This window comes from Balaenoptera ricei, chromosome 12 (genome assembly GCF_028023285.1).
Source record: "Balaenoptera ricei isolate mBalRic1 chromosome 12, mBalRic1.hap2, whole genome shotgun sequence".
In the NCBI taxonomy this organism is placed as follows: Eukaryota; Metazoa; Chordata; class Mammalia; order Artiodactyla; family Balaenopteridae; genus Balaenoptera; species Balaenoptera ricei.
The window spans coordinates 42,433,143-42,453,260 of NC_082650.1; the positions used below are offsets into that span (position 1 = coordinate 42,433,143).

Sequence of the window (20,118 nt, forward strand, 5' to 3'; positions counted from 1 at the left end):
TTTGGCAGTAGTAGCAAGAATGAAAAACAAGGATTTATATACAGCAAAGCTGGCTTTCAGGTATAAAGGACACAGGCAGACAATTATCTGCATGCAAGAACTTGGAGAATATTGTTTCCAAGAGCTCTTGCTGATGAATATACCAAGCAACAAGCTTCAGACAACCAGAAGACCCCATATCGTGTGAGTCCATTTTTATGAAACGTCCGAAATAGGCAAATCTGTAGAGACAGAAAGTAGATTAGAGGTTGCCTAGTACTGAAGTGATTGGAGGAAATGAGGAGTGACTGCTAATGAACATGGTGTTCCTTTTGGTGGGATGATAAAAATGTTCTAAAATTTATTGTGAGAATCAATTTAGTATGACTATACTAAAACCAGCGAAATGTATACTTATGGGTAAATTGTATGATGAAAGTGTTAAAAAGAAAAACATTGTAGCTCTGAATTTTAATTGAAAATATTAGTAAAAACTTATGAGATATTTTATCTTAAAATATATAAATATGCATGTGTATCTGTGTGTGTGTGTGTGTGTGTGTGTGTGTGTGTGTGTGTGTGTGTGTCTCCCCTGAAAAGGACTAGAAACAATGAAGCATCCCTAGCACCCAGATTGGGTCTTGAATTCCTATTTCTTACTAACCACGGTTTCCTGGAGAAATGGCTGAAATAGAAAATTTACAAGATTATTCAGAAACATCTTATCAAATCAGATAACAAAGATGCTGACAAAGACTACTAGAGTAATGTAAAAAGTACACAAGGGCCAACTTAAAAGAGGCTTCCTCCAGCAAAAGATGAGCATTTTGAGTTTCAGTAAAAATAAGAAATGTAACAGATTAACACCCATTAAGTATGTTTAAGTTGGTAACTTCTTAATGATATTAAAAAGCAAAAACAATTGGTCACCTTCAAAGAATGACAGGGAAGCAATTTATTACCTTGAAAATTGAATCAAGCCTTTGACTATGTGAACTGTATCACTGGAAACCAAGTAATAGATAAGCCAAGTATATGTTAATAAAATTATTTCTGTTAATAAACGAAAGTGAAATGATAAAAGTAGAAGCTCACCCATTTTTACAACCTCTGATGAGTTAATGGATCCAGGCCATGATTATCAAAGCTGCTGACTTCTCAAAAGGAAAGCAAACCGCACGTGTGCCTCCTGATAAAAGAACATGTCACCCGGAGTCTTGTCAAAGGGATCAAGTCTCTGGATCCAGCTTCCAATTTGTCAAAAATACGGTGAGAAGAATGTGTTGAACTGCACTACACATGTGCAGAATGAGGCTCCTAAAGTTCAAATGACTTAAATTTGTCCAGATAAATTATAAAGAAATGAAAGGGGAAAAGGGGGAGCCTATGGTTTAAAAAGGGCTTAGAAGTAGTTTTTGTTGTTGTTATTTTTTAAAGTGGGCAAGACTATCTGTAGTGTCTAAGGATGTGCTGTTGGTTGATAAAGAAATATAAGAGAATAAATGCCAGGACGTGGTTACTTTTGGAGAGAGGGAAGGAGTAACGACTGGGACGAGGCACACAGAGGGCTTCTAGCAGGGCTGACGGAGTCCTGTTTTTTGACCTGGATGGTAATTACTAGGATGTGTGTCTTTACACTAGGCTATGCATTCTGTAGGCATGTATGTCGTGGGTGGGAGGATCTACATCTCTGTGTGTCTTTAGAATTTAAATATGTTTTTAAATAAATCAGTAATAAAAGTGATTACCCAGAACAACAGTCAAGCTTGGTGAAATGAATTTTGGATCTTGGGATGTATTTTGGATCTCTTTCTCTCTCTAAAAGAATATTTAATGCATTTGCATTGGCGTGATGTGTATAAATTAGAGATCGTATTTCACATGTAGAACAAGCATAATATAAAGTACATGTAAATATTCTACATGTCTTAAAGTTCTGGTTGAACAGGTATTTTAACTTACAGCATTCATCTTTTTACTTTATGAAACAGATTACCCAAATAACTTGAAACAATTTTTTATTTACCACTTTTAGTAAATTTTCAAGTCATAAACATACTATATACTTAATAGGATGTACTATGATATGACATATATTTTATAGACAACACTAAACAATTTTTTCATTAATTCATTCTCATTTTACAACAAATGTTACTTTTGTTCAGAGTTGTTCCAAAACTTGGTTTCAGCAGTGTGGAGTAGTGGTCAAGACCACGGACTCTGGCACCAGCCTGTGGCATTCAAATCCCAGCTCTGCTTCTTGCTGGCATTGTGTGAACATAATTAGGGGTGATAACCTTTCCAACCTCAGAAGCTTGGTAGAAGGATTAAGTGACTTAGTAAATGAAGACAGAAGAGTCACTGGAATATATTGAATGCTATATAAGCATCAGCTATTTATTACTTGGCCAAAGTCATTTATGCATTTCAGTCTTTGGGAAATTATATGGCTGAAAGCCTACTTAAACATTCTCATTCCTAGCATCCCTGAACTTGGGCGTTCTTACTAAATGACTGTGTTTTCTCAGAGGTTCTCATCCTATTTAAGCAGCTTAGTATGGGACAGTAGTATAAACAAAGCACGTTGTTCACATTTTATAGTTTACATCTGAATATTGGCTTTCAAATACAGTTCACATGTTACAGGTAGCTTGGAGTGAAATCTCTTTTATGTTCTTTTTATCTTGAAATGTTATCAGTTCACAGTATAAGTGTATATTATTGCAAGAGCTATAAAAGAGGAAGATGTTTAGGAAAGGAGGAAGGGAGGCAAGAAAGAAAAGAAAGAAGGAAGGGGGGGAAGAAAGAAAGAAAAAAACTCATGGGGAAAAGGAGTGGCCTTGAAATATTTGATTTGCAATACAGTTTAACGAGATGCGTGTGGTCTGTGATTATAATTAGCTGTGTGATTATTTTATTCAACTATATTTGTATTTCTCAGTGAAAAATCTTTATCATGACATTTCAAATGTAAAAAGTTATTCAACCAGCACAAAACCAGTATGTTGATCCCCTCCACCCCAATTCTAGATTCTAACCAATCATTGATAAACAAAGCTTAGCCTGTGTGGAAAGAGTTTGGAAAGGCCTTAGGAAACTTAAAAATGTTTATGTATTTAATTTTTCCAAGTTTTCTGAGGAATTTAGACATCAAGAAATATTTACATATATCCACTAGTTTCCATTTCTTTCCTGTTGATTTCCTTATTAAGAACTTTAATGAAAAAAAGCCCAAAATATAGCCTAAGAAAGTTGTACATAAATCTTCTTCACAGTATTAATACAAACCATGCCTCATTTTACAGATATTTCTCAATTACATTATTTCAAATCTACAGTATTGTCCTAACTCTCACAGTTGAAAAATAATTGTTTTATTGTTTTTTAATGTGTTTAACCTTGTATGACCAGTCTTATGCTAAAACAGGATAATTTTACCTGTGAACTACCAAAAATAGATACAAGAACTACTTTACATATAAATGGCCCTTTAAAACAATACTATTGTGTGCTGATTTGCCACAGAGTCTGTATGAAGAGAGAAAAAACTAATAAATGCCATGTTGTGAACCAATAATTAGATTCTCAATGTGGTGTAAAGTACTCACAGGAGGTTCGTTCTTGGCCTCATAAATTTGACCGTATCTTTCCATTCTAATGCTATTAAGTGACTTAGAGACATGACTTGACAGCAAAATCAGCTCCTAAGCCACAGTGGCAAGCACGTAAGACTGAAATTATGCAGTGATGACTGCTACTCATTTAGGAATTGGCTGTCCCACTTGCTCTTAAATATCAGGCGAGCAGCAAATAGAGAGTTGGCGGTTAAACTGCAAATTCAGCATCACATGGCTTAATACCTCTTGTGCTATTTGTGAAACTTGAAGATTATTAAAGATTTTTTGCTTAGTTCACTACAGAAACAGTATACATTATACCTGTGGCAATAAATATTTTTATTATTCTTTCCAATCAATTTATTTCCCATTCGTATTGAATCACCTGAGTTCACCTAGTTCAGTGCTTCTCAAACTGTGATGTGTATCAGATTTCCCAGGAAGGCTTATTAAAACGCAGATTTATGGGCCCCACTATCAGGGTTTCTGATTCTGTAGATCTCAATTGGGGCCTGATAATTTGTATTTCTTATTTCTTACAAGTTCCCAGGTGATCTGATGCTGCTGGTTTGAGAACCCCTGACCTAATACCATGAGTCCCTCCTCTTGCAATTAACAGGATTCCTTTTTTTAAAAAAATGAACTAAGAAAATAGACATCCAGATTTGGCTCTCACCATTGTTTGCAAAACCATGTCATAATTTGCTAGATCAAAAATTGAGGGAAACATTTTCTCTATTGGGAATTATAATAAAGCTCTTTAAAATCTGACAAATGTATCAAATTGAGCATAAGCTCTTTGGGGTTCCATTTACATTAAGGACAACTCCAGTTAAATAGAGTTGCCCTGCAAACAGAAGAGTCCTGTCATAATCCCTGAGGAATATGTGACACAAACTTCTATCATTACTCTAATATATAATGAAGATTTTTAAAGAGCCTTTTGAAATCTTATTTTCCCAAAGTCCAAGATCCATGCTGGACTTGGCCAGAATTTTTGTTTTTCTTTTTCTATCCCTAAAAAAAAAAGAGATAGTTTCTGTTTTCTAACCCTTATAAAGAGATAGTTGCTTTTTCCCAGGGTCTTCAGTCGTTGTCTTCAACGGTACTGTCTGTAGTGATAAAATGAGGGCCAAAGTAAGAATACCCCACTCTTATTCTATTTTGTTAACAGAAGAAATTTTCAGTGTTCATGTCAAGTTTTAATCCAGTGCATTGCTGTTTCACCCATTGCTGTGGGTCTGCTGCCTGGCCCTTCAGCTGGATTGTGGGCTGCAGCTCACCCTCCATTACTTCTGATTACTCCCCTTTTATCCGTGATTGCCATGTCTTCTACTTGTTTTCCAGTTTCTTTGAGATATAACTGACATATGACATTGTGTAAGTTTAAGATGTGCAAAGTGTTGATTTGATCACTTATGTATTGCAAAATTATTACCACAATAGGGTTAGTTAACACCTCCGTCACCTCACATAATTATCATTTCTTTTTTGTGGTAAGAATATTTAAGATCTACTCTCTTAGCAACTTTCAAGTGTATAATATATTATTGTTAACTATAATCACCGTGCCATGCTTTAGATCTCTAGAACTTACTCATCTTCTATACCCTTTGATCAACATCTTCCCACTTTCCCCATTGTTCGCACCTGCCCCCCTCCTCTGGCAACCATAATTCTACTCTGTTTCTATGAGTTCAGCTTTGTAAAATTCCACATATAAGTGATATCATACAGTATTTGTCTTTCTCTGTCCATGAGTCTTTTTAAAAGACTATTCCAGTGCTTTCTGTTGGAGCTGGTTCTTTTTACAGATCTAATTGATCAGTTCTTAACTACTGTAGGTGATTCCCATCTGAATGATAACCTTCAAGATGTTGACTAGTCACACACACACACACACACACACACACACACACACACAAATGTACATTTTATTTACATAGATCATATTAGGGTAAGCCTGCTTGGTCTAAAGTTGAATTTGAGGTCTTCAAAAACACCTAAATGATAACTTTCTCTACAGTTTTGTACAATTGTTTTTCCATATATCTGATACCTTTGCCAATTTTACATGGTCAGACTAATGGCAAGGATTTGTCTGATTACCTTTTGAAGTGCTACAACATTACTGTATTTGTCTTCATTTTCTTTTTGGAGAAGAAATGGAAGTTATTACCTGAGCCTTCCCTGTATATCATAAAATACTACTCTGTGAATGTTTTTCTGTTGTCACACTTCAAAAATAAGTGTTATTAGGAATCATTGACCACAACTCTCTCATTTACTTATGTATTCCAGGTGCCTTGTGCAACTTAGCATGTAGTTCATAGGCACTCAATAAATATCTGTTGAATAAATGAATTGACATCTCTAAAAGGTCAAAATTACAGAACAGGTTCCTTTTTGAAAGCTTATAATTTAGGAAGTTTAAACTATGTTAAGGTGTGTGTGTGTGTGTGTGTGTGTGTGTGTGTGTGTAATCACTTTAAAATGCATTCAGATAGTACAAGAGTGGCCACAATTGACAAGATAAACTATGTTTCATATTAGTTATTATTTATGCTCATATTTTAAAGAGGAAATGCCTCCCAAATTATTTCAATTGATATATTCAAAACTCTTCTAATAGGAAAAGTATTGAGTTATGTGACATTTTGTATTCTGATGATGATCATTATTAATAAAAGGCATTGTTTCATTGAATTACTTATGGTACTGTAAGAATATAACACTTATCTATTAAAAACATAGTAGTGCTATCGTGAAATAGGATATGTGAATATATTTTAAAACCTCTTCATTTAAATGAAAAATATTTAAGATGCTTTCAGTCAAGTTCGTGTAATCCAGGGGTTCACAAACTACAGATGTACTCATTCATTTACATTTTGTATGTGGCTGCTTTGACCCTACAACTATAATTAGTGAGTGAGTGAATGAGCGAATGCCCTCTGACCAGAAATTCCACTTTCAAACATTCAACCTGAGGAAATAGTCATGAATACAGATAAGTATGTACAGAGATATTTATTCACTGCTGTTTGCAACATCAACACAGTGGAAACCTAAGTGTCAAATAATAGGGGACTGGTCAAGTTCTGACATATCCATACATTGGTATACTATATAGCTGTTTTAAAAAAGATGTTACAGAAATCTATCCATTGACGTAAAACAGGAGTCAACATCCGATAGCACAAATTCAGTCTGAGACCTGTTTTTGTACTACCAGAGTTAAGAATGGTTTTACATTTTAAAAGATTATAAAAGAAAATAGTTTTAAAACCATGAAATATAGAGAATGTGCCTGGCAAAGCCTGAGATAATTACTATCTGACCCTCTACAGAAAATGTTTGCTGACCTCTGATGTAGAATGATGTATTTAATGTAGATTAAGTTGCTGGGGATGAATTTAAAACATTACAAAATAGTATATATGGGAAGATGCCATTTTTCAAAAGAAATGCAATCAATACCATTTAGAAGATAGATAATTAAGATGTTAACAATAATTGTGTTTGGGTGGATAGGATTGATGGGGCTCTATATTTTTTGTCTATTTGTCTAATTTTATGATTTTTCAATAATGAGAATATATTCATAGTATAATAAGAAAATTAAAATTTTTAATTTTGGCATGGGAAAAAGAATAGGGAAAAGAGAAATTCTCTGAGTTCTAGAATGCAAAGGTATATTTCTCTATTCTGTAGATGAGGAAGCTGAGGCTAAGCGAGATTAATCAACTTGCTTTGGGGCACACAAACATCAGACAGAAATAGCCCTGCTTCCAAATTTTATGTCCAGCAACATCACCCTTTGATAACTTAAAATGTTCATCCATCAACTGACATATGAAATTATGAACTCTGTGCCCAGAGGCACTTTGGAGGTATCCATGTATAATAAATAAATAAAGGAGGGTGATGCAGAAATAAACACCAGTTAAATGGGAATAGATGCACAACCAAGTAAGTTTACATTTGCTTAGATAAAATGAAAAAAGAGTGGCTAACATTTTGCATTTTTTTAAAAAACAAACAATACCTATGTAGACATAGGTATTTAGTTTACTTTGTAAACTTACAAACTATTACTCCTAAATAACATACTAATTAGTTGCTTTTTCATACCTATAGAGTTAGTAGTTCAAATGTAGTCATCTGGCAAAAAAGAGGGCACATTTCCTGAAGCTCACACCCTGCACTGTAAAATAGACACAGAAGAGACATTTGACTTATCCTGAGGCCCTGGTACAGACAACTGTTTACAGAATTAGGCCGCAACTTAGAAGGAGAGCAAATACACTACAGCAATGAGAAGTCTTCATTGTAATTAACGGATAGCTAATAACAGAAGGAAACAGTAGGATTATAGAAAGCAGACGTAAAAGCTCAGCAGTTTTTGGACCATTTAGTGTGTGGACAAAAAGCCTAATATGCTTAAATTATTCCTGAGGGAACCAGTATCTTACAGCGAAGAACAATGATCATGATAACTATTATGCTCTTTTAAAAGCACTTGTGCATTTAATCACAATTAATCATCTTGTGATTTGGAAGAATGATCCCTATTCACATATTTAGAAACTGAGGCAAAGAGGGTGTTAAGTGAGTTCTCAAGATTGTACAGCCCAGTCATCTGATGACCAGGAACTAGATCTTCTAGCCTCAACTCAGTGTTGGCATGTGATACTGATGCTGAGTCATCAAGACAGGATTCATGTAATTGCACTAAATCAAAAGAACAGATAAACATGTTTATAAAACCTATACAAATAAAAAGGTTAAACTATAAATATTTTGATGCTCTTTAGAAGTGAGATTCAGTATCTGGAAAAATTCACGAGCAGAGAATGCCTCATAACTCAAAAATGCCAGAAAATCACAATATATTTGCATAGATGAGGCTGTTTTCTTTCATTTTCTTCCTCTTTCTTTTGAACAAAGGTTTCTAAGCCTGGATTTTGTATATTTCAAATGATTTGTGATGTTTACCTACAAATGTAATAGTAAACAAAGCAGTCCCCATTTTAACACTGTGATATCACATATTAACAACCTTTGTGTGGTAGTTTCCACAAATTCTGTTAGAAATAATAGCCAGATAGGGTACATGTTTTCATAATTCTCTGTCTCTTTAGCAGGCATTATGTTTTCTTAAAAAAAAAGAAAAAAAAAGAAGAAGAAAGAAAGATGTTTTCTTTTTGGTGTAAGATGTATGTTCAGGAACTATGTGACATACGTACCTAATATTAAATATTATTAACAGTAGACTGCATATTTTCAAAACATTATTTTGGCAACTTGCCCATTTTTTTAAACTTAAATTGAGGTGGAAAGATCGGCTCAAAAATCCATCTTTAAGCCCTGTGTGATGACTTGAACTATTATGCTGTTATTTACTGTTCTTGGGCCAATGCTTTAGGAGTTAGAACATCTAAGATAACAGTGTGCAGTACACCTAATGATAATTCTAAGAGTGAGAGCTATCTAGCCATTGGTTTTTCTCTCCTTTTCTGTGCATTTTTAACTTCCATATCGAATGTATGTTAGACGAAGGACATACAACTTTCTATTACCATACTATTTCCTTTTCCCCAGCCCCACCTCTGCCCCATTTATCTCTACAGCACATGTAGAGAAATTTTCTTCTTGAGGAAACATTATTTTAAAGGACCCTAATTATTTCTCAAGGTCTTTCCTTCAGGCAGCCATTGTAATGTTTCTTGGTGTTGTCATTTATGTATCTTTGCCGTTACAACTCAGAAAATTTCCATAACCAATGAGAACCACTGCCTTTCTCCCTGTCCCATCTCTCAAAATCCTGATGATTGAGAAATCCTTCCACTTGTAAATGGGAGGCACCAAGATCGTAAGTGTTGGGACTTTCTTGACCCAACTGATGTGCTCTTTTAACCAACCCTTTAACTTGATAGTTAAGGTCATTAGCTTGCCTTCTTTCCTCTGTTTCTGTCTTATCATTTTCTAGAACCTATTAATCTACCTCTCTCCCCTGCTGTCAGTCAGGCTCCTTCTTCTCCCCTTCTGCTTTATCTCCTGTCCTCCACCACATTAACCCAGAGTGTGCACAAACATCTACATACTCACCCCCAAGTAAACACACATCTGCACCCACAGAAGTTTTGCTCTCCCCTATCACCTAACTCAATCTCTCTTTTTGTTTTATTTCCCTAGTTATAGCCTATATCACTCTGTTTATTCTCTTCTTATATGTTGCTTCATATTGTTTTTTCTGCTGTATATTTTATGTTTATGTAGTTTTATATGGCTGATTTGCCTTCCTGGTTGTAAGCTCCTTGAGATCAGGGATCTTATTTTTTCTGGTGTATCTCCCTTACCACACTGGGAAACATGTAGTTAAGTGCTTCTTAAGTCTGAAAACCACTTCCTATGGAGCAGAAAAGTACCTTAGAAAGTGTCTTATCTAGTGCCCTCATATTACAAGAGAGAAAATGAGACAAGTGAAATGACTCATCTTTATTGTGGCAGAACAGGTGAGTAGTAGACCCTGAACTAGAACTCGGGCCCTGTTCTGCGTGTCTGTTACCAAGCCACCTTGACTCTGGCTTACGCTCAGGGAAGGCACTGGACCACTTCCAGGAGTAGGTGGCATTGGTTTCTGCCCACATGGATGCTAGTGATGTCTACCTTGAACAATAGCCTGAAATTCTTCCCAGTATTTCTCCCCATTTTTCATCTTGCCCTCTTAACTTTATGAAATCTTCCCTACTTGGGAGCTAGGGAATGAAATTGAACGCTCAGGAAAAAAATAATATCAGGATGCAATTTTATTAATTCATTTATCAACATTTATTCATTTTGACTAGGGGATAGTATAAAAGCAAACTTTAAAAAAGTTTCACTAGCTGTTAATTTTTTTTTTTTTTTTTACATGGGCTCTAGGCACGCGGGCTCAGTAGTTGTGGCTCAGGGGCTCCAGAGCGCAGGCTCAGCAGTTGTGGCGCACGGCCCTAGCCGCTCCGCAGCACGCGGGGTCCTCCCGGACCAGGGCCCGAACCCGCGTCCCCCGCACCGGCAGGCGGATTCCCAACCACTGCGCCACCAGGGAAGCCCACTAGCTGTTAATTTTTTCATGAGAATAAATATCTTTAAAAAGCTAGTTAAGTCTAAAATGCCTGTTCACTAAGAACATTCTACATCTAGATTTTTTGAGTTATATTTATCAGAAGTTTTTTCTTTCACTTAAACTTTGTGCTTTCATACATTAGAAACTCAAGTCTAAAGTACAGTTATATTGATTCTTCTTGGTTATAACCTACGATTACTGGCAGGTTAGCATGCATATCCTTGTTATTTTGAATAAACAAGTTGGGGAGATTTTAATGCTTTAATTTTTCAGAAAAGTGAAGAATACTCTCTTCATCTAATGGCCTAGAGGCTAAAAATTGAATTGTACTGAATCACAGGGAAGAAAAACAAAACAGCTGACAAAAGTTCTCATCTAATTAAATTTATAAATTTTAAAAATGAAGTTCATAATGCAGTTTGACAAATACAACAAATCATTTAATTTAGAAAAACTTCAGTTTAGGGTTTTGATTAATTAAAGAGGATGCACAAGTTAGAAAGAGGCAGTGAAAGATGTGTACACACTTACATATAAGGGACTCACAGGGGAGATCCCTCCAGATCAAAAGAATTACGTGTATCTGAGATGGTATGAATCTGGCATTCACTTGGCTATAGCTGTCATCAAACCGTCCCACATCAGAGCATTTAATTAGGGGAATAGGGCCTCTCTGAACCTCAGTTTCCTCATCTGTAAACCAAGGTTATATAACTAGATGACCTTTGATGTCCCTTCCAGCTCTAAATTTCTCCTGGATTAACTATTTTTGTATCTTTATTCAAATATTTAAAACTTTTAAGGTTCCACTCTAAATTGAAAAGCCAGAGTAGCTCAATAAGTACTTATTGGTTGAGTGATTAAATTTGACCCATATTATGTGCGTTAATCAACTCAGCTAATGATGTGTGGGTTATTTCAGTTATTTTCAGCCAAAGATATTTATCAGATCGATGACATTTTGTGCTGAAAGCTTTATGTAGCAAAAATGAGTAAAAGGTAAACTCTGCTTGTACTAATGGGGAATTAGTGTTTGATCTTTTAACAGTGAAGTTTTCAGCATGAGCATTTGAAGAAAGGCTTTGATATTAATTGTACATTTCAAACCGAAGCATGTCTGAACTGAAACTGGTTCTTTCCAGAACCATCTGTTCTTATTCATTTCTTCTTTCCTTACTCTTTGCTCTGGTGTGTAAATATTCTTGTACAGTTCTTCGGGGATCTGCAAACTAGAAAGGCAAAGAAAGCCATACATCTTGTTTACAGCCTTGTCTAATCCTATCTGTAAGGGTAAAGTAAAAAGATAAAAGTTTTTATTTGGTAGGTTCTAAAATCTGAAGTTTTTTTAAACTTTTGATCAAAAACAGCAATAAGACTGTGATGATGTTATTTAAGTATAATGAAAAGATACAGTTTAGGTATAGTCATTTTGAAACTCTTAACTTCAGACCATAAAAGTTTTTATTTAAACCTATTTATTCATTACATGCTTGAAAGATTATTTAGAAGCTATTTCATAACATTTTACCACCCTTCTTTCAGCAAATTTTATTAGTTTTGATTTTTTCTGTGAATGTAATCAGAATCTCCATAATGCGGAATCTTTTTGAAGATTCCTTTTGGGTCATTAGATGTCTGCCCATTTCAAACTGATTGGTACAAGTTGCCCAAAAACCCTATTTAGTTTTAATGGTCATTTTTTTAAAAAAAGAGTATGTCTTCTATTATCAGCACAGATTACATTTTATTACCTGTCATTTTTCATCTTGCCCTCTTAACTTTACAAAACCCACCTGCCAAATATAAGTACCAACAAACCCTGGAAACCAAGATTGACTAAGAATTGGGTGGCAAATTAACACTTTCTATCTAAAACATTATGATAGTTTTGCTTTTTTGCCAGTCTCATTTTAGTACTAGCTTTGTGACTTCTGATACTAGATTTTTCAGGAATAAATCAAAACTAGAAATTATCAGCTCTGCTCTCCCATTTCACTGGGGAAGCTGAGAACCAGAAAAGTTAAGTGATGGGCCCAGGCCTCCCACTGAACTGTAGTAGAGCCAATCCTAGGATCCAAGTGCTGGCCTGGGTCCAGTGCTCCCTCCAGCATTCCTGCCCCATTTGAAGGGGCAGTGAAGTACCATTTAGTGTGCTTTTTGTGGTCATTTACTTTTGAGCACATTATCTAAGATGTGCTAGTTAAAACTTAACTGCTCTTTAGAATGATTTGTGACATTTCTCCTTCATTCTTTTAACAATATTAACTTTGTTAGCTAGTTTGGAGTTTTATTACTCACCATTTTGGGTAGAAAGATGTTCTCTTTGAGAATCTGGATTCCTCCTCCAAGTAACTAACCTCTTCGTGTCTCAAGAGGAGGTAACAAATCAAATATTAAGAATTGAAATTGATTTAGGCCAACATTTGATTTCATTTAAAGCATCAATAGGTTAATTAATGTTTTCATCCAAAAACTATTTTGTAATTGTGCCCAAGGTTGAGACTGCAGAATACTTGATATATTTATTTGCAGACAATAGAAACTCGTGGAATAGAATAGAACACTTTGCAAATACTAGAATATTAGTGGTTTCTCATTACAGTGCTCCAGATATATTTATTAATATTTGATTGATTCATTCATTTATTAGATGAACATTTATTGAGTACCAGCTACTTTGCTGGATGCTAGAACAAGACAAAATCCTGCCCTCATGAAGCTTACATCTAGTGTGGTTGTCAAACAATCAACAAGCAAGCAAATAAGATAATTAGGATGTGATAAATAGTGGGATGGAAATAAGCAAGGTGATATATGATAAACAATAAGTGAGAATGGCCAACTTTATGTGGGGTTGTTAAGAAAGACCTCTCTTAAAAGGGGACTTTTAAGCGGATTCCTGAAGTTAAGAATGAACCAGGCATGCAAAGAGCTAGTAAAAGGGCATTGCAGCCAGAGGAAACAGCAAAGGCAAAAACCTCAAGATGGAAAGGGTTGCTGTTTCCTTCCTGTCTGTTAACTGAGATTATAAAAACTTCCCACCTACCACTCATAGGAATAATGTGGTGATATCAATAAATTTAATACAAAATGACCAAATTTGGGTTGGCTATGTATAATAGACAATGAAGGAGAAATGGAGATTTTTTTTCTCTACTTTTAAAGAAAAGAAAATTATTTGAGGATACAAGAGAATAACACGAGAAAACATTGAGAGATTTGGATCTTGCCTTCTGTAATCAAATGCTGCATTTTTTGATGCCAGTTGTCAGTGTAGAAGTTCACAGAAGATAAAGATCTTGGCCTGGGGTTGGGACTTGACCTGGGCCTTGGAGAATGAGTGAATTTGGATTGGCCAACAGGAGGCAGAACAACGTGTTTCAGGATGAGAGAACTATGTAAATAAGTATACTAAGATGGCATGATACATGCACACAAAAGATAATTATGCAAGAAGATGAAAGTGTTAACTGACCTTGTTGTGGTAATCATTTCACAATATCTACATGTATCAAATCGTCACGTGTTACACCTTAAACTTACACAATGTTGTATGTCAGTTATATCTCAATAGATCTGAGGGGAAAAACATTTTTTAACAAAGATACTGCGGTAGACTGAACTTGAATGAGTACTTGAAACCCTGAAGACTCAAGCTTCAGCCAGGATGGTCTTTGAAAAAATAGAAGATAATAGATGGTCTGATTCATAGAGGTCATTGAAAAGTCAGTAGATCATTTTTGACTTGACATTTCATACAACAGAGGGAATTATTATGGTTTCTTGAATAAGAAAGTTGTATGGTAAAAAGAGAAATCAGATAACATAGATACAGATCAATGGAGACAGGAGGGGAAATCCTGGAGAATGGGAAACCAGGTAAGAGGACCTTCTTTGCTGTCATGCCCTTCATTGTACCTGGTGATGAAAATATGAATGGACTATGCTCGTATCACAGAAAGGGAATGGGCTGTATATGCGATGTTGCCAAGAACTTTAATGTTGATGCTTAATAACTGAAGAGAGAAATCAGAAGTCAAAATGCGTGCTCTCTTGAGCCCCAGGGACGGGCTGACCAGTAGTGTCAGTGATGGAACTAGGGACATTTGCCTTGGACATTAAATGATTGATTTCACCTTGGATACCTTAAGTTCCAAAAGACAACAGGGCGCCCAGATTGTGATGTGAGCACAGAAGTAGAAGTGCAGAGCTAGAGTCAAGATGGAAAGTTGAATTTGGGAATGCAGTGATGAGAACTAAAGGCATAGCTCTTGAGAATGAATGCTTTTGATGAAGAGTGTGTGTTTGGGGGTGAGGGAGGCATACATGTGCACACGCACACACACACACACACACACACACACACACACACACACATATGTATTGGGTTGGCCAAAAAGTTCGTTTGGGTTTTTCCAGAACATCTTATGGAAAAATCCGAGTGAACTTTTTGGCCAGCCCAGTATATTTGTCTATAAAAATATATATTCACGCACACAGAGAACCCAAGTAGAACGTACCAAAACAGCAGTTGGATTAAAGACAAGAAAGAATTTCAGGCAGTAAATAGGGAAAGTTCTTGGGGAAATACCTTTATCATTTTACCATAAAAACTACCACTAACCTTTTAGAGTGATGACTATGTGTCCTAAGGTCTTTAAATATAATAGTTCATTCAGTTTCTTTCCACAGCCTTTAAAATAGCAAATGCTATTGTTATCCCCATTTTATAGTTGAGGAAGTTTAGGCACAGGTAGATTAAGCAATTTGCCCAAGATTATACCCAATTTGAGGAAGTAGAGCTGAGATTCCAATATAGGCATTGTGTTTTCAAAGCCTGAGCCCTTAACTCTCATGCCATATGGCTATAATATTCATGATGGTGTTTTAATTACAAGTCTGACTTCTGTCTTATGTAAGTTTCTTGAAAAGGAGTTAATTAATTAACAGTTTTAAAAGTTGGGTGGAAACTAGAAAGTCAGCAGATGGCTGGGCAGTGATTGGATAATCCCTTATGGCAGAAGAGACCTTGGAATTCTCTAGGGTATGACAGAGACAGGAAAGGAAGAATATACCTTTTGGCTTATTTTCTTTCTCCTCTTCTTCCATTCACCATTTGCTGTTGAAACAGGAAATTGTCCACTTCAAAAAGAGTTATAATAATAATTTGCGGGGAAAAAATGGTATCTTTATTTTTTAGTGCCTTATATACTACAAATGTCTGTGTCCTCATTTGTATTCCAGGAATGCTAGTTTATCTAAATTGACTGCCAGCCAAATTCTTACATTAAAACTCATTATTTCCTCAACTTTCATTACAAAATAAGAGTTAGATTCCAAAAGAGTAGGGTTTCAGAAACAGCGTCAATATCAGTATTACTGAATTCTCCTCAGCCCAGAAGCCCCGTGCCTGGATTTCTCTGTGGGGAGGCTCGGGTCTTAAAGCAGGAGTTAAGGACTGAAACCCCTTCCTCTGGAAAAGCCACACAAGGCTTCTTTGACAGTGGCTTTAATGAATGCTTTCCCTTGCTGGGAGAGGACTTTGCTTTCATTCTCCATGCTTTTCAGGGTTTCCCCAACCTTTCTCACATCTCCCTTGTTAGAGGAAGAGGCAGAGGAAATAGTAAGTTCCCAGCCCACCACGCTCAGTCGTACAGTATGGCAAGGAGAAGGGACAAGGCAACTGCTTGCTGCCATAGCTATAACGGGGAAAGCTGTAGCAGTCCTTCCTTCAAAGAGTAAATTAACTTAGTGCTTTTCTTTGGACCTAAAACTGTGAAGGGATGTCATCTAGTTAATCTTCCTAAAGCACAGTTCTGCTCAAGTGAACTGGCTGCTCAAAAACTTTCAATATTTTTCCATTTTAACAGGATAAAATTCTTAGCCTTACATTTATGAGCCTTCATGATTTGGGCCTATGCTATGTATACCTGACCTTATTTACCAGTATTCCCCCTTTTTGTGGACAGGGAAGCTGACTTATTCCATTTTCTTCTGCAGGCCCCCGCTTGCCTGTGTCTGTGCTTACATTGATACCTTCAGGGATGCCCCTCCACTCCCCCCACCTCAGCCTGTCTCTAGCATCATTAGCCCCCATTGCACGCTGCATACAATCCTCATCTAAATGCCATCTCCACCATACAGCCTTACTGAACTCATCTGAACTTCTAGGTGATTTTATGTTATGCAGTCATTTTATCTGTGTTCCAGATATTTATGTGCATATGTTGCCTTCTTTACTAAATTACTGGCAGAAATTTGTATCAAATTTAACTTTGTATCTTCCATATCACCTACACTTAACATAAGAGGAAGTTAAAACCGCACAGGGCTGAGAGGATGTATAGATTACTTGTAATAATATGTCTTTTTACAACTTATCCTTTCTCTGTGCCCTAGTAAATAAGTGACGCCAGAACAGGACCAGAGCTCCTGAGTTTCAATCCAAGACTTATTCACCAGCAACAGTGGTTCTCCCCCCTGGCTTGCACATTGGAATCACTTGACACCACCTGTGGTGCTTTAAAAAATTCTCACCTGGGAGCTCCAAGCCATAGAAATTAGAATCGTAGGAGTGGTACCCAGACATCAGTATTATTCAAATCTCCGCACATGATTCTTTGTGCAACCAAGATTGGTAATAAATACACAATGGCCCCTGGACCATTCTTACTTTCCTAGGTAATTCTATTAATTTGAGAAACTTTTATTTTTTCATATCAAAAAAAATTTAAGTAGAAACATGCTCAATGTGAGATAGTAGAATAGCACATTTTGTTTTTCTTTCAACAGTAGCTCACTTAATTGTTTAACTTTTCAGATATTTCGAAAGAAAGCAGTGGAACTTGGGGTAAAATTGCTACCTGCATTTCATACTCCTTCTGGAATACCTTGGGCATTGCTGAATATAAAAAGGTAAAACTCTTCATTTTCGACAACATGTTTTAAGTTGACATATTCAAGATTGTGGTCTAACAGATAGACACCGGATGGATAATTACTTGAATGATGTTGGTGACTAACACCATTGGGAGTCTTGGTGTCTGTCTTTGGGTTGGAAGTTATTAGTGTTTTTCAGTGTTCCGTGGCTTTAGATGGGTTCCCATCATGGGATCGAATGACCCCAAGAGAGTCATGCACACAAGACATGATTCAAGGTTTTCACTGTTTCATGGTGATGTTGCATACTGTCTCCATAAATTCCAAGAGCATCCCATTATCTTTAAAATTGTCATCAAAGCATTTCACTTTCAAAGAAGTCAGTTCCTAAGATCACTTCCCTTCAGTTAAGCTGCTGGTCAGAGATATTGCAGAGATACAACATTTAGACTAATCAGGTCTCCCACACAACAAGTTGGTGTAACTGAGACTGGAGCACCTGATGCTGCTCACCCACAGTTGTAAGGAGGGAAGGGGACTGCTCCATTGGCCCAGATCAACCCATCCTTCTCATCCCATTTGGGTGGAGAACCCTGGCATGCCAAGTCCATGGCAATGTGGCCCCAAGAAACACCTGGGCCCGAATAGACTTTCTGGTATTCTCCCAGGAAGTAGTTTGAATTTTCATGATAGCTTGAGCATTTTGTTAATAAACAATTTTATCTTAAGCTTCCTTCTTAACTCCTTCTTCTCCATAACTAATTAATTGCATATATGTCTCTTTGTGATGATGGTGAGGATGACAATGATGACAGCTATTTTGTCATCATAAAATATGAAGGTTTATTCTAGGTACTTTACCCATATTACCACATTTAGTCCTCACAACAACCCAGTAAGGTCAGTACTGCTGTTATCTCTGTTTTACTAATCAGGAACTTGAGTCACAGAGAGACTAAGTCATTTGCCTAAAATCATACCATATGTAAACGGTAGAGCTACAATATGTACTTAGATGTTTATACAGACATTGATTCATAGACACAAGTTAAATGACTTTCTCGTTTTAGAAATGGCAAGAGGATGCACAGGGTGACTTGGCAAGATTAATGCACAGTTCTTCCTAATTATTTATTTTAGTGACATTCCTTCCTAAAATTAATCATGAAAAATCATGAAATTAATTGGCTAATAAATCAGTTAAATTCATGCTCTGTTTTCATTTGTATGTTATATATGTATACCTTGAAATCACGCTGTACCTGTCTATAATTTTATATATGTATGTGTGTCTCTGTGTGTGTGTGTGTGTGTGTGTGTGTGTTTGGGGCAGAGGCAGGGGTGTTGAGGCAGTGAGCCAGGGAGAGTTCAAACCCCTGGGCCATGTTAAACTGAGGTAGTTCTCTATTGCATAATGTGATAGCTCAGGATCCATTCTTCCCTTTGGACTCCTACGGCTTTCTCTGTCAGCTTGGAGGTCAATGGCATGTGCTGTGCTGTCTTAAGGTGAAAGTGGGCATATATGCTTGGCTTGGAGGCAGCACGGTGTTGGGGGATCCATGAGGGTTTTTTTGGGCTCATGTAGATCACCTATATTGCCTTCCATATCTTCAGACTTTGTATTTATAGGTAGTATTCTGACCTAGAAACTTCTTTGTTACTTGAGATAAGATCCAGTTACGAAAACACTGTGCATATTTAACACATATTTTTCCTACTTACCCTCTGAGAAGAATGATATGGGCATAATAGTACACTGAGTTAATTGTTTATCAAGAGACCTGGTTCTAGGTATTTTATAGCTATTCTAGGTTTGTCTTTAGAGCAATCATTTTAACTCTCCAGGCTTATTTGTAAACTGGAAGTTAGGCTACTTAACTAGTTTTTTTGTACCTTTTCATGTTTATAGCCCACTTTGGAATTCTGATGAACCACGGCCTTCTCCTCATAAAATGCATGTTCCTGAGGACACATACTTTTACTCAGTTTCCAAAAGCTAACAGTACCATTGGAGTCCACCTAGGACCTAAGGGCCCCCCAGGTTTAAAATACTGGAGTGAATGATCACTCCAGCCCTCTACTCTAAAATGCTGTGGAGCTAGTTCTTATTGCTTCCTGGAAGGTAATGGAATTAGATAAAGGCCTCTGAAAACTAATAGAGGTGTGGGTCTACATCTTTGCAAAAGTTCAGTTAGTTATTGTAAGGTGCTGATATCACTTAATTAATTCTAGCCTCTCTTGAAATCATCATAAGAAATTAGATTGTTTTAAAGCATATTTAACGTAGTGTTTATTTTTTACAGCCGAGAGGATTTTTTCCTTAGTTACATCTATCCTTTGTGTACAGTGGAGATATTTTTCAGTACATAAAGGAATACTTCTAAAAACTATTCAGTATTGAATCTGCTGTTATCTTTTTTATCTGTATCTCCTGAAAATTCATTAACTAGGGCTTTAACTTTTTCTTAAGACCTTATTTTGGATTTACAGTATAGTATTTTACATTATTTTACATTAGAACCTTTAATT

General features: G+C 36.2%; 1 protein-coding gene across 1 annotated transcript in view; it reads left to right on the forward strand.

The window, feature by feature from the left end:
* The window catches only part of MAN1A1 (mannosidase alpha class 1A member 1), a 165,217-nt gene that overhangs the window by 73,735 nt on the left and 71,364 nt on the right, over positions 1-20,118 (forward strand). The window contains exon 6 of the mRNA XM_059941319.1: positions 17,531-17,625. Within this exon, the coding sequence (XP_059797302.1) occupies positions 17,531-17,625 (95 nt within the window). The remainder of the gene's footprint in view (positions 1-17,530; positions 17,626-20,118) is intronic.